Genomic DNA, 14,765 nt, shown 5'->3' with positions numbered 1-14,765 from the left:
CCTCCTCACATTTAGGGTATGGAAAGAAGTTTCTTATCTAGTCTGATGTGGCTTGGGAAAGTAACTGGAAGGTGAATGGCCTGATTAATATTAAATTCAGAAGAAACCTTAGATAAAAATGTTTTGGATGGAGTCAAAGTAACACCTTTTTGTAGAGAACTCTGTGAATAGAGGGTTTTCCATTACAGCCCCCCAGTTCCCTGACCCTAAGGGCAGAGGTGATGGCCACAAAGAAGGCTGTCCTCACAGATAAGAAGGAGCACATAGCTAGTAACTCGAAAGGATGTTTCATGAGGCAATTAACAACAAGATTCTCTAGTTGGTGGGCTGAGATTCACTAGACCTCTCAGAAATCTCACTATGATGGGATCGATGAAGATCGAAAAACCTTCTAATGGAGAGTGAAAAGCTGGAATTGCTGCTAAGTGAATCCTGATGGAACTCTCAAAAAACACCAGTCTTTTCAATTCTAACAAGTAATCCGAGACTCTGGAAAGATAAGAATGGGCAGGTGAAAGCTTTCACCTATTACACCAAAGATATGTCCTTTTCTGGAGGTAATTATGGCTTATAGATTCCTTTCTACTATTCATTAATACCTGTTGCACTTCTAATGAACAGGAAATCTCTAACCTTGAGAACCACTGAAAAGCCATGCAAGGAGCCGCAGAACCTCCAGGTTGGGATGAAGTGTCTGACCAGCATTCTGAGACAACAGATGGGTAAGAGGTAAGTTGGATGAGATAAGGATACCAAACCTGTCTTAGCCAAGGTGGAAGAATCAAAATGATTACCATGCGGTCTTGCTTGATCTTGTTGAGAACCTTTAGAAGCAATGGTGGTGGTGGATGCGCTTAAAAAGAGGGCTCCCTGTTCATGAAATGAGACTGGCATCTCCTAGAGATTAAGGCTCAAAACCTGCCTTGGAACAGAATTTGTTGCACTTCGTATTGGCTGCTGGGGCAAAAAGATGGACCTCTGGGAATCCCCAAGCTAAGAAGTCTTTTGAGGACTTAGCTCCTATTTGTAATTTATGGAGCAATGTCTGCAGAGGTCATTCACCATGGTGTTTTTATACCGGGCAGTTCAGCTGAGATGGACTATATTGTTGGCTGTGCACCAATTCCAGAGTTTTATCACTTTGGTGCAGAGAGAGGGGAATGTGTCTCTCCCTGACAATAGATATAATACATGCAGGCCATGCAGTCTGTCATTATCTTGATTGAATTGGCTCTTATTAGAAGGAGAAAATGAAAATGAATATTTCTGACCGATCTCAACTCCAGAAAGTTGATGCGGAAGAGCTGTTCTTGCAGTGACCATTTGCCCTGAATTGTGTGGGGTCCCAGCTGTGTCTCCTATCTCAAGAATAATGCATCTGATGTTATCATGACAGTAGAGTGGTTTTGAATAAATGTGGCTCTGGCACGGATATTCACAGGGTCTTCCCATCAGTTGAGTGACTGCAGAATCCACTGGGTAACAAATACAAGCTTGTCCAGACTGTGCTTGTTCAGTCTGTAGATCATCCAAAGCCATCACTGGAGACACCGAAGATGTAACCTGGCATGCTGAAATACAAAATACAAGCTGCTATGTGCCCCAGCAGTTGAAGACAGTTTCTTACCGACAATTGGGGAATGCACTGAAGTCTTGAGATAAGATTCTTGAGGGTGAGAAATCTGTTGGAAGGGAGACAAGCCCTGCCTGCCTGCCAGAAAACCTTCAATAAAATTTAGTCACTGAAGTGGTATCAAAATGGACTTCTTGAGATTGACCTGGAGGCCTAGGCTGCAGAATTGGGATTGTATCGCCTGTACCGCTGATAATACTTTCCGATAAGGTCTGCCCCGAACAACTAATTGCCTGGATAGGAGAAGATGATTATGTCTCCATGATGAAGGTGTACAGTTGACTGCTATAACCTTTGAGAATATCCTTGGGGCCAAAGAAAGGCCAAAAAGGAGCACCTGGTACTGGTAATGGTCATGGTTCAACAGGAATAGAAGAAGCCTCTTGTAAGAAGGTTGGAATGCCACATGAAAATGTATTCCTGTAGGCTGAAAGTCATAAACCAACCTCCAGAATCTAGAGAGGAAATTATGCCTGCAAGGGTCACAATCCTGAATTATTTTGTTTCACATATTTGTTCAGATGTCTGATATCTAGCATTGGTCTCCATCCTCTGTTCTTTTTGGAAACCAGAACGTACTTTGAGTAGAATCCCTTTCCCTTGTGCTACACAGGAACTGGTTTTATGGCTCCTAAACACAGAAGAGAGGCAATCTCTTGTGTCAGCAATTGATCATGAATAGGTAGCTGAAAAGGGATGGGGTGGCGGGCAAGGGATGGAATTGAAATGAAATGGTCTAACCAGATGTTATGGTTTCCAATGTCTATTTGTCCGATGTTATGTTCTCTCATGCAGCTTAAAATTGAGAAAGATGGTATCCAAAAGGGGGATTGACCGTAGGACGGAATAGTAGTAAGACCTGTTGACTAATCGGTTGAGACTCCAGTCCAAGCCATCAAAACTGGTGCTTAGAAAATGTGAATGGTGGGACGAAGTAGCTGTGACAGAAGCTGGCTTCTTCGAATATCTAGGTCTCTTGGTTGGTAACTCGGGTGGCCTATGGAAGTTAGAAAAATGGTGTAGAAGAGACCTCTGAAATCTTGAGATGTGCTAAACCTTCTTTTGTTCACAGGTGTATAGATCCTGAGGGATTTGAGCATGGTCCTTAAGTCCCTCAGAGAGGGTGAAGAAAGTCAGTGGTAGACTTAGCAAATAGTTTGGTAGCTGTCAAAAGGAAAGTCTTCAACAGTACTCTGAACCTCAAACCCAACAGCTGCCACCAAGATTCTCATCGCATCACAGTCATGGTGGTTATGAACTGTGCTGCAGCATAAGCAGCATCTAAGGAGGCATGTCTGTAATTATATTTTTGCCAAAAGTTGACCTTCCTGATGCTCAGCTGGAAAGTGTTGAATAAGAGAATTAAACTTGTAGTTTAAATAATCATATTTTGACATAAACACCTGGTTTGCAACTTGAAACTGTAATGTGGCCGAGGAGTAGGACTTACAACCAAAGGGGTCAAGTCTCTTGTAGTCTTTGGAGTAAAGGGCGGACTTAGAATTGTATTGCCTACCTTATCCATTGATGGCCTCCACTACCAAAAGGTATAGTGCAGAAAATAAAAACTCAGAATCCTTGAGTGGGACATAGTACGTTTTAGCTGCATATTTACAAGTAGGTGGTGTGGTAACTGGAGTCTGCCAGATAATCTTAGCAAGCTCTGGCAAAGTTCATTGACGGGTGGTCACCCACATATAGGCTGAGATGTGCAAAACGTCCAGGAGTTTATGGTTAGAATTCTGGACCTCCTCCAATGGAATCTGAAGCATATTGGCAATATTATTGACATCAGCTGAAGTCACCCGCCATGGAAGTTAGTGAAGGCACGATGGCTTCATCAGGCAATGACGACAAAATATTAATAGCAGCTATCACCTCTTTGTCAGCCCTTGCCTCCTGCTCCTCAAAAGTCTCCCCTCCCCTGTTTGGGAAGGTGAGAGAGGAGGTTGAGAAGAATGACATTGTGTATGCTCCCTTTGGGAGCGAGTAGATGCTGACTTAAACTGGAAGAGGTAAATTGCCAGAGGATCCCAACAAGGCCACTGAGGGAGAGTCCAAAGGGCATAGGGAAGGGCGTATCAACCACTGGTCATACTCAGAGGGTAGGAGTTCAGGTCTTGTTTCTTTCATAGAATCGATACATGTAGGCAAATTATGCCTCCTAGAATATACAGGAGAACACTTTACTAAAATTTGAGAGTCAGAGTCCTCCTCAACATATTCAGGGGGAGGTGAGAACAGGTGGGTGGGTGGATGTGGGGTGTGAGTGTGTGTCAGAGAGAGAGAAAGAACTGTTTGCCCTGGATGACTGAAATTGGTGAGTAAAATGGCCTCAATGACAGATGTGGAGTTGGTGACTCAGCAGATTGTTGTACTCCAAGATGACCGGTTTGGTTAAGAAACAGAGATTCTGGCTTAGTGGAGACATGGAGGTTTTTAGCATATCTAAACTCTTTTGGCACCAGTGGTACATAGATAAGAATTAGATGATGAAGACCACCTTCGGTATCGATGGCACAGAACCCATATGCCTGATTTGACCCAGATCTTTCTCATACTCCATTGGTACCGATGCAGAAGTACAGGATGATAGTATAGGTATCAAAGGGATAACAGTCTGATAACACAAATCTCTTTCAGGCAGAACCTCTAGTAGCCTGGGTTCAGCTATTCATTTCTTCATCTCCCTCATTTCTGCTCTGATCCATATATGCTCCAGAGCTAAATAACCAACTTTACCTTTAGGAGCATATCTGTGATTAGCTACAAAAGGAATGTGCATAGTATTAATAAAAAACGTTCAATGTGAGAAATCTGATAAATTTCCTTAGCTACTATTTGCTGTAAGGATTAATTTTTTTCAATATCCTTTGTGAATTTTCATTTTAATCCAAGTAATTAATAGCCAATGATGAGTTTAAAACTGTTTGTTTTAGAAAAAATATTATTGTGAGAGACTATTACAAATGAGATTATCCAGGTAGGAGAATATAATACAGAAATAGTATGCAATTGCAGTAAAGTGTTAAGAACATTACCTTCCTGATAGGCTCCATCTGCCATCACTAAATGAAGAATCTTGGCATACAGATGTTTATATTCATTTCCCAGAATATTCTGAACTATTGTTGAACAAATATCAATATTCTCATCTTCATCTTCATGTATTGCCTATAAGAGTAGACAATGCAAGTGGTCCAATTTAAAATCTGAAGTGATCATAAAGTGAAACAATTTACAAATTTATAAAAAGAATCATGGATTAACACAACATTTATCTTTTAGGTCACATAAAATGAAATTTTCTGTATTAGCATTAATATGCTGAACAGAATACAAAGTTAGAGCAATGTTCATAAATTCTAGTCACAAAACTATGCATCAATAAGCAACTCAAGGTAGATTGATCTATTTTTCACTTAGAGCACTCCACAAACCTTTATTTTATCATAAACTTCAATGAATTTATCAAAGCCTATTTCCTGTTCCAGATTATATCTCAACTCTTCCAAATGGCTGAAGACACTGTCATATGCTTCACATTCACTGGCAATATCCCCATCACTGTTGTCTAGGAAAAGAAAATACAAAAGGAGAAAATTCGAAGTTTAATCCCACTTCAGTTCTGAATATATTGCTTCCATGCACCTGAACTTTTGAAGTCCACCCAGACCCTTGAATCAAATTGAAGGCAGTTCACCTCAAGAGTGTGCCACATGCTACCACACATTCACAACAGCACTGAGACACTAATTAAAAGCAGTAATAGACTCTTTCTCCTTTGGATGGTCTGAAGAAACTGTGAGGAAAGAGGGTGAATGAATGTGGCTCTGTGGAACCAACACAGTCGAAGTGATGTTATGTAGCTGTCTTCTCCATACACCCCATGCTGTAGATTAACCAACAGTAACAATTCACAAAAATTCAATAAAACAGCTGTCCCAAAACAGACATCTGACTTAATCTTGGCACTGATACAGAATTGCTGGGTAAAGTTCCACGTAACCACTCCATAAATCTCAAAGATGGGTCTAAAACACCATTGTAGGTTGCAAAAGCCTACAAAACAAGTCCTTAATCTGGCATCTAATCTTCCATCTGCAGATAAAGATTTGATATAAAGAATTATCTGTTTGGATTCCTTCTGTGCTAACGTAAGTCCTTCTCGAACCACAATAAATCTAGGTGACTTCTGGGAAGAACCAGTCATAATTTAGGTAACTCCCAAATTCTCACTTCACATCCTGGGTAGCAAAATTAGCCCACATGAGCCCTAGTGTGTAGGGAAGAAAAACAGATGGACTCTGCACATAGTGAAGACAAGTCATGTTTTTAAACTTTTTAGCTGGTCATGGTCAATCCAAGTGGGAGCTTAGAGTGAACCACAACCAGATAAAATATATATATTTTTAAAGTATTATTTGCCTGGCCTGCACAAGATAGAAATTATTATTTTAAATCCTGTTAGCCAACACATTTTAAAAACAACTTATTTTTTGAGTCGAGACATAACCCAAGAGAATTAGCGTATGAGAGATGAGCTATTAAGCACGAGTGAGCTTCTAAGCCTTATTAAGGAATTTCTTTACATTAAGGAAACCAAGATAATACCTCATCTATGGAAAACCACATGCTATCTGGTCAGAAACAGACAATTCAGAGACCTTTCAACGGGAGTAGGAAACAGGAACAGCAAATGTGTCTTCACTTTCTCTATTGCTCTGTACATGTTAAGCAACATTTTTATATACAGTAGAACCTCAGAGTTATGAACACCTCAGGAATGAAGGTTGTTCGTAACTCTGAACAAAATGTTATGGTTGTTTTCAAAAGTTTACAACTGAACACTGACTTAATACAGCTTTGAAACTTTACTATACAGAAGAAAAATGCTGCTTCCAATGAAACAAGCAGAGGATCAGTTTCCTTCTCTTTTTTTAGTAGTTTATGTTTAACACAGTACTATACTTTATTTGCTTTTTTTTTCCTTCTTGTCTCTGCTGCTGCCTGATTGCATACTTCCGGTTCCAAATGAGGTGTGTAGTTGACTAGTCAGTTCGTAACTCTGGTGTTTGTAACACTGAGGTTCTACTCTAACAGATTAATAAAATGTACCCATCCACTGATTTAGGCAGAACATATACAATCTTTATCATTAAGGGATGATTTTCAAAGGTGGGTACCTAATTGTCCTAAGTCTCCCCCTAAAACAACATGCACGCAACCCTTGGGTTCACTTCTGACAATAGCTCAGAGATCTGTGCAACATGATGGATGGACTTCGAGAGGAGATTTGTGTTTCCAATTTAATGTAGGGAGCACATACCTATTACTGTGCATTTTTTTAAAATTGTCAATAGAAACCCGGAATGTCATAAAGCTTACATTAACAAATTTTGCAAAGTAGGTAGCATTGTCTAGTAGTTAAAACCCAGAAATCTCAACTTCCAGTACCAAATTTTAATTGCCAGTTCTACCACTAACTCTTTCCATGACTGTGGTAAATTACAGTCTTGACCAAATTACAAGCTTAATCCAGTATTGCCAACCTAAAGTGTTCAAAAATCATAAGCTTACCTTCAAATCATGACATCTTTAAAGCACTATATTATACGGGTTTTTTTTTTGCTCTCTGGATTTTGAGCATGTAGGAGTTGTGTTTTCAAGATTTTCTCTGTATCATAAAGGTCTAAAAAACTTTTTTTTTTTCCATTAAAAATGAAACCTAAGATTCTCATGAAATAATGCCCCAGCTCCTGGAGTCATGTTAAGAAGACACCAATAGTGAGAGACTTGTGATAAAAATTCAAGTGTGTGCAACACTTTTAATTACCTGTAAAATGGGGATATCTATAGAGACAAGTGGGAACTAGGAGGAGAAAAGAAGTAGTAGTTTGTGAGGCTCATTTAATTTCTAGAAAAGCCTTTGAGAGCTCTCATAAAAAGGTACTAATTATAAATCGAAGTATTATACTACAAGGACATCACATATCTTTGGTTTGTTGAGACGTACCCTACATCAATCCAAGAATTATAGAGATCTATACAACCTCATTTCTTGAATACTGTTATGCTTTTACACTTACATAAATTATACTATATTCCCACACAACGTAGAACTCATTAAAATTCATTAATTTATTCTGACCACTTTCTAAATTTTCATGTTTGCCTTTTTAAGCAGTACTAAAATATTCTGCTTTTAACCAGAATTTTAGAACCTAAAGTGTAAGATTAAGACTTTAGCACAGCATTTTATGCTGCTAACATCACATCCTAAAAGTAGCAAGGTAATAGGATTTTCTGAAACTACCTAAATCATATTTTCAGTTCCACTGCATTAATAGATATTTCTAGTAATGGCAAAGTTGAAAAATCTCATGTCTCTTGTATGCTTTATCCTAATGCACCTTCTCATTACTCCAGTCACACCAGCTAATATTTCCTGTTCATATTTATGTGACACAATCATACACAGTAGGTGGAAAAAGATTATGTGAGCAGTACATAGTCTCGGACCTTTCCTGAAGGTAACAGTTCTAGATAACAAAGTTACTTCATACTCATTTGTAATCATTGTCCACCAAATACTAAACATTTCCCTTCAACACTGGTTATATGCTATGACCCTAAATAAAATCTTATCGTAATATGATTTTTCCAAGTTTTGCAATAAAATTAAGCTTAATTCTGTATAATGTCTTTTATACAGACTGTATGCTAAAGCCCTTCATAGAATTGTTACTGAATTCTGTATTTATATCAGTAAGAGAAATTACAAGTAACAAAGTTTATACCTGACTGCCATTCTTCATTAAGTACACTTTCACTGCTGGGGTTGTTGTCATCCTCATCATCCTGTTCTGTACCATTTGTTATGCGTGCTGCAGTATCTGCCTTTAAGGTTGACAACTCCTCTTCACTGAATTCCTCACTAGGCTGCTCCCTAAGTAACTGTTCCATCGAGGCCTGAAGCGCCCGTAAGTCTGTATCTGCCTCACCAAATGTACTGGGAGAAGAGAAATATACACAAATAATATATAAAGGTAACACCATCCAGACAGTTCTCAAGTTCTCCTAAATCTGAACCAAAATGTTTAGGCATATTCTTGGAAAAAGGGTGATATTTCCCCTCCTTATCTTAGGTAGAAAGGTCATTCCAAACCTTATACTTGTGTGGCAGTTAGACGATTACACTGGCAAATGATACATTACCATTTTTTCTTAAAGAAAACATCTTGCATTCACTTAGACTGATGGGCTCTTTCTCTTTTGCAGCTTGAATACAATGAATAGCAAGAGCCTGCCCTTCGAGCTGGGAGCAGTCATGGCAGAATTCCCATTCTGAGACATCTGAGAGGATCATCTTGCAGATGGAGCATTGCTAGGTCTTTGGGTTGCTCCATTTGGCCTGTCCCACACCACAATGAAGTGTGTGGGAGAAGAAGGGAAACAGCTCGGCATTAGTTCTGTCTCATGAATAAAGCCCTTAACTTTTGGTCCACTAAGCAAAAGGAGAGTGGGGGAAAAAAAAGGTTTCTCTCACTGCTGCCCCCAAATTAAGATAGCAATGGATAAAGCAGGATTGCTGTACCACTGCTCTGTTTGTTTGCTGGAGTGAGAAACTGGGGTAAGGATGAAAGGGAAGCAAACAAGTCCCAGAGCCCTGTGGACAAGTATGAATTGCCTCTGACATTTTCAGAAATAGAAGGGCAAACCAGCGGTCTCTCACTGACGAAGAAGCCAGGATATAGAGTTACACTTATCCTGAGTGAACCTTCACTATAATAGTACAACTTAATTTTCCATGGTGGTAAGGTACCTGATAAGCAGTGACAGTATCACATCTGTTTTCTATACCTATATAATATACTACAAAACACCCCAGTCTTGGAAGAATACATTTAGACTGTAAAATATATAGAAGTATTTAAATTTAGAAGCAGCTCATGACAGTAACTTACTGAACCGTTTTTAAATTGTAAGAGATTTAGCAGAATATTTTCCACAAGTCTTCAGCCTCCGGTGGTATTTTATGCTTTGCCATAACTTATGTTCAAACTGAAGTTTCATTGAAACAATTTGATACATTTGGTTGTCTTGAAGACAGTGTTCACCACAGGTAAAAGGCCAGCACATTAGTTTCCCCAGCATGCATCCGCTGTCCCCAATTAGGAATGCAGCTTGGCTAGGTTTATTCTATTACTATTTGTACCACCTAGGAGCCTTAGTCACAGGACCCCACAGTGCTAGGCACTGTACACACAGAACAAAAAGATGGCTCCGGTATAAGATGAGAGTGACAATCTGTACTTCGGGGGAACACCATACACCCCCATGTTCATCCTTGTAAAATGATTGTATGGTATCCAATGCAAAATTTGTCATGTTGGGTGTCTTCAGACGGCTCATGATGCACTGAGCATTATTGTTACAGTAATGTTATAGGTTATAATTTCATGTATGTAGTTATGAGGCTGAAAATGTATCCTCATGGCTTAAAATAAGCCCAGACAAAAACTCTCCAAGAGCTGAGAGGCAGTTCACACCTCATCAGGGCAGGTATGGGACAAACCCAGCCCAGCCTCACAGGAACAAAGGGTGCTGGCTTAGGCAGCAACAAAAGACTCTCGAGGGAGTCACCCCCCTTCCTTTGGTCAGTTTGGAAATGCGATGAGGTAAAGCTCACCAGACTCTGAAAGGGGGAGGGAGCAAAGCCAAGAGGGAAGAAAGGACATGACAAAAGGGGAGACATTTGCCATGCTCTCTTTCTCTCCCACCTACATCTACAGACACCACACCAAGTGCCTGAAGTGCTGATCAAAGGGGAGAGCTTGGCTGAAGAGCAACCAACATCTAAATTTGTAAGGGCATTGGGGGTGTTAAGATCAGCTTAGAATGTGTTTTGCTTTTATTTCATTTGACCAAATCTGACTTGTTATGCTTTGACTTATAATCACTTAAAATCTCTTTGCAGTTAATACATTTGTTTGTTTATTCTACCTGAAACAGTGCATTTGGTTTGAAGAGTGATAGAGACTCCCCTTGGGATAACAAGCCTGGTGCATATTAATTTCTTTGTTAAACTGACAAACTCATATAAGCTTGCAGAGTCCAGCGGGCGTAACTGGACACTGCAAGACGGAGGTTCCTAGGGTTGTGTCTGGGACCGGAGGTACTGGCTAATATCATTCAGTTGCACAATCCAAGGAGCAGCTTACGTGCCAGAGGCTGAGCGTGAACATCCCGGGAGTGGGGGTTCTCACAGCAGAGCAGGGTAAGGCTGGTTCCCAGAGTCAAGGACCGGAGTGACCTAGCAGATCACTAGTCCAGATAACACCAGAGGGAAATGTCACAACAAGACACAACAGATAGAGAATACAAGGAAACAATATTGGTCAGCATGATAGGCAGTGGTCTCAGCACACCAGCATCCTAACTATTAAGTTTTTTGTAGGAGTCACAGCAAAGGAGGATTCTGAGGTAACTTTGCAGATGTTTACATCCAAGCATGGAAAGGCAGCATGGGAGAAAGCACAAAGGTGCTTATTTGAAAATTTAACAAGTGGGCCAATTGAAGGCAGGAGGCAACATCTTGATAGTGAGTGGAAATAGGCTGTGAAGGGCCTTGTAAGTGAAGACAAACTCTGTATAACTGATCAGGTGGTGAGAGACAAAAAGTTACCTTTAAAAATTGGAAGTCAAATCCTACTGAGAAAAATAGAAAGGAACAAACTCTGGCAAGTCAAATGTAAACACATAATTAGACAAGCCAAAAAAGAATTTGAAGAGCAACTAGCAAAAGATACAAAAACTAACAGCAAAAATATTTGTAAGTACATCAGAAGCAGGAAGACAACCAAACAATAAGTGGAGCACACAAGGAAGACAAGACCATTGTGGAGAAACTAAATTAATTCTTTGCATCAGTCTTCACTGCAGAGGATGTGAAGGAGATTCCCATATCTGAGCCATTCTTTTTAAGTGACTAATCTGAGGAACTGTTGCAGATTGAGTTGTTGTTGGTGGTTTTGGAACAAATTGATAAAATTAAACAGAAATAAGTCACCAGGACCACATGGTATTCACCTAAGAGTTCTGAAGGAACTCAAATATGATACTGCAGAGCTACTTACTATGGTATGTAACCTACCACTTAACTCAGCCTCTATACCAGATGTAATGTATATTTTTTAAGAAAGGCTCCCGATGTGACCCTGGAAATTACAGGCCAGTAAGCCTAACTTCAGTACCAGGCAAATTGGTTTAAACTAGCAAATAAATTATCAGACAAATAGCTGAACATGATTGTTGGTACTCCTGGAGAAATTCTGTGCGACTATGGTGCAGCAGAAAAATGCTCCCTCCCCACAAATTCCCTTTGCTTCCTTGCAGAAAATGATTCCTGTGAGGAAGCAAAGGGAAACTGCACCAGTACTCAACTCACCCCTCCTCAGCAGCTCAGACTAGGGTTGCCAGATGTCCAGTTTTCAACCGGAACACCCGGAAAAGGGACCCTTGCGGCTCCTGTCAGCATCGCTGACCGGGCCGATAAATGTCCGGTTTCAGTGAAGGCAGGCTCCCTATGGCTCCAAGCCACTCCTGGAAGAGGACATATCCCTCTGGCTCCTAGGTACAGGGACAGCCAGGGAGGCTCCCACCGCAAGCACCGGCTCCGAAGCTCCCATTGGCAGGGAATGTGGCCAATGGGAGCTGCGTCTATGGCTGGGGGTGGCGCGCAGAGCCCCTTCGTCTCCCCTGCACTTAGGAGCAGAAGGGACATCTCGCCACTTCCAGGAACTGCCTGAGGTGAGCACCACCCGGAGCCCGAACCCCCTCCTGTGCCCCAATCCCCTGCCCGGCCCCCTCCTGCACCCAAGCTCCGTACCGGAGCCCACACCCCAAGCCCTTGCCCCAGCCTGGAGCCCCATCCTGAACTCCAAATCCCTCGGCCCCAGGCCAGAGCCCCTTCCTGCACTCCAACCTCCTGCCCAATAAGAAGGAGTGAGTGAGGATGGAGTGAGTGATGGGTGGGGCCTCGGGGAAGGGGCGTGGCTGGGGCGTTCAGTTTTCTGCAAACAGAAAGTTGGCATCCCTAGCACAGACGTGTCTGTTCGGGCCGCTGGGGAAGAGAGGTAAATCACTTGGGCGGGGAGGGGTCTGGTCCTGGTCATCCAGGGACATTACCAGCTGCGGGGGAGAGGGAGGAAGAGGAGGACAGAGATGGAGTTCCCCCTCCCTCTCCTCCTTCCCTGCATGGAACAGACGGGGCTGGTCAGATCAAGCCCCAGAAACTTTCCCTGGCTGCAGGAAGCTCGGCACCGCCGGGGGAGGAGAGGGCGGAGGAAAAGGATGACAGTGGGAGGCTCAGCATTGGGATCGGGGTGTGTGTGTGTGTGTGTGTGAACAGCTTCTTGTACAGTGACCCCTCCCCCACCTGCGCACCCAGAACCCCTCCCCCCAACTCCCTCCACATCAGGAGCCCCCCCACACCCAGAAACCCCTCACGCCCCCTCTGCATCAGGAGCCCCCCGCATTCAGAACCCCCCTACCAAGCCCCCCAAATCCTCACCCCATAAGCCTCAGCCCCTGCATCAGGAGCTCCCCATACTCAGGCCCCCCGACTGAGTCCCAACCAGCTATACCATGACCACCCTCAGACCCACTCCCCCAGCCCCCCCCCCACACTGAGCCCTAACCACCTTCACCTGGACTCCCCAGCAGAGTCCTATTCCCCCCTCCACCCAGACCCCCCACCGAGCTGCCTGCACCCAGACTGTGCCACACAGAACCCTGATACTCTTGAGGGAATTCTGCACCAAAAAAATTGAACAAATTTAAAATTCTGCATATTTTAATTGTCAAAATAACAGAAACACAACAATTAATCACACCATTTTCAATTTTTTTGGTAATTTATTTCAAAATACTTGTCAGCAAATAATTGAAAATGGTGTGATCACATTGTATTATTTTGACAAATTCAATATGCAGAATTTTAAAATATTGTGGCAGAATTTTAATTTTTTTGGCACAGAATTCCCTCAGAAGTATTGTTGGGGAACAGTCAACATGGATTTTGTAAAGGGAAATCATGCCTCATCAATCTGTTAGAATTCTTTGATGGTGTCAACAAACATGTGGACAAAGGTAATTTAGTGGCTACCGGGTACTTGGACTTTCTGAAAGTCCTTGACAAGGTCCCTCACCAAAGGCTCTTAAGCTAAGTAAGCAGTCATAGGAGAAGAAAGGAGGTCATCTTTGGATCAGTAATTGGTTACAAGACAGGAAACAGTAGGAATAAATGGTAAGTTTTCATAGAGGAGAGAGGTAAACAGTGAGGTTCCCCCCAAGGATCTGGACTGGGACCAGTGCTGTTCAGCATATTCAGAAATGATCTGGAAAAAGGGGTAAACAGGTGGCAAAATTTGCAGAGGATACTAAATTACTTAACTATCTTAAGTCCAAAGCAAACTGTGAAGAATTACAAAGGGATCTCACAAAATTGGGTGACCGGATAAGAAAATAGCAGATGTGCAAATTAATGCACACTGGAAAAAATAATCCCAGCTATACATACAAAGCGATGGGGTCTAAATTAACTGTTACCACCCAAGAAAAAGATCTTGGAGTCATTGCAGATTGTTCGCTGAAAACATCTGCTCAATGTGCAGCAGGAGTGAAAAAAAGCTAACAATGTTAGTATGTATTCATTTCCTAATGGTTTCTAAAACAGAAAATATGCCATATTCAATGGTATACCCACACTTTGAATAGGGCATGCAGTTTTGGTCACCCCCACTCAAAAAAGATATGTTAGAATTGGGAAAGGTACAGAGAAGGGGTGGGGGAGAAAGATTAGGGGTATCGAACAGCTTCCATATAAGGAGAGATTAAAAAGAAACTGTTCAACTTGGAAAACAGATGACTAAGAGGGGGTCTATTATGGAGGTGTATAAAGTCATGATATGATGTTGAGAAAGCGAATAAGGAAGTGTTATTTATCCCTTTACATAATACAAATATCAGGGTTCACTCAATGAAATTAATAGGTAGCAAGTTTAAAAGAAACAAAAGGAATTACTTCTTTACACAATACACAGTCAACCTGTGGAACTCGTTGCCAGGA

The 14,765-nt window shown here is 41.6% G+C and overlaps 1 protein-coding gene and 1 long non-coding RNA gene across 5 annotated transcripts in view; one reads left to right on the top strand and one right to left on the bottom strand.

Moving 5' to 3' along the window:
• The window catches only part of NEK1 (NIMA related kinase 1), a 128,829-nt gene that overhangs the window by 3,789 nt on the left and 110,275 nt on the right, over positions 1–14,765 (bottom strand). For all 4 annotated transcript variants that reach the window (XM_054030468.1, XM_054030469.1, XM_054030470.1 and 1 more), the window contains 3 exons: positions 8,434–8,645; positions 5,074–5,207; positions 4,675–4,807 (listed from right to left, as the gene is read on the bottom strand). In XM_054030468.1, the coding sequence (XP_053886443.1) occupies positions 4,675–4,807; positions 5,074–5,207; positions 8,434–8,645 (479 nt within the window). The remainder of the gene's footprint in view (positions 1–4,674; positions 4,808–5,073; positions 5,208–8,433; positions 8,646–14,765) is intronic.
• On the top strand, positions 629–10,617 carry LOC128838352 (uncharacterized). Its single transcript, XR_008445164.1, has 2 exons — positions 629–729; positions 8,915–10,617. It is a non-coding gene; the product is annotated as an uncharacterized LOC128838352 (long non-coding RNA).

The sequence above is a fragment of the Malaclemys terrapin genome, chromosome 5 (assembly GCF_027887155.1).
Source record: "Malaclemys terrapin pileata isolate rMalTer1 chromosome 5, rMalTer1.hap1, whole genome shotgun sequence".
In the NCBI taxonomy this organism is placed as follows: domain Eukaryota; kingdom Metazoa; phylum Chordata; order Testudines; family Emydidae; genus Malaclemys; species Malaclemys terrapin.
The sequence above is the reverse complement of the archived record's forward strand: the minus strand, read 5'-3'. Positions and strand labels throughout refer to the sequence as shown.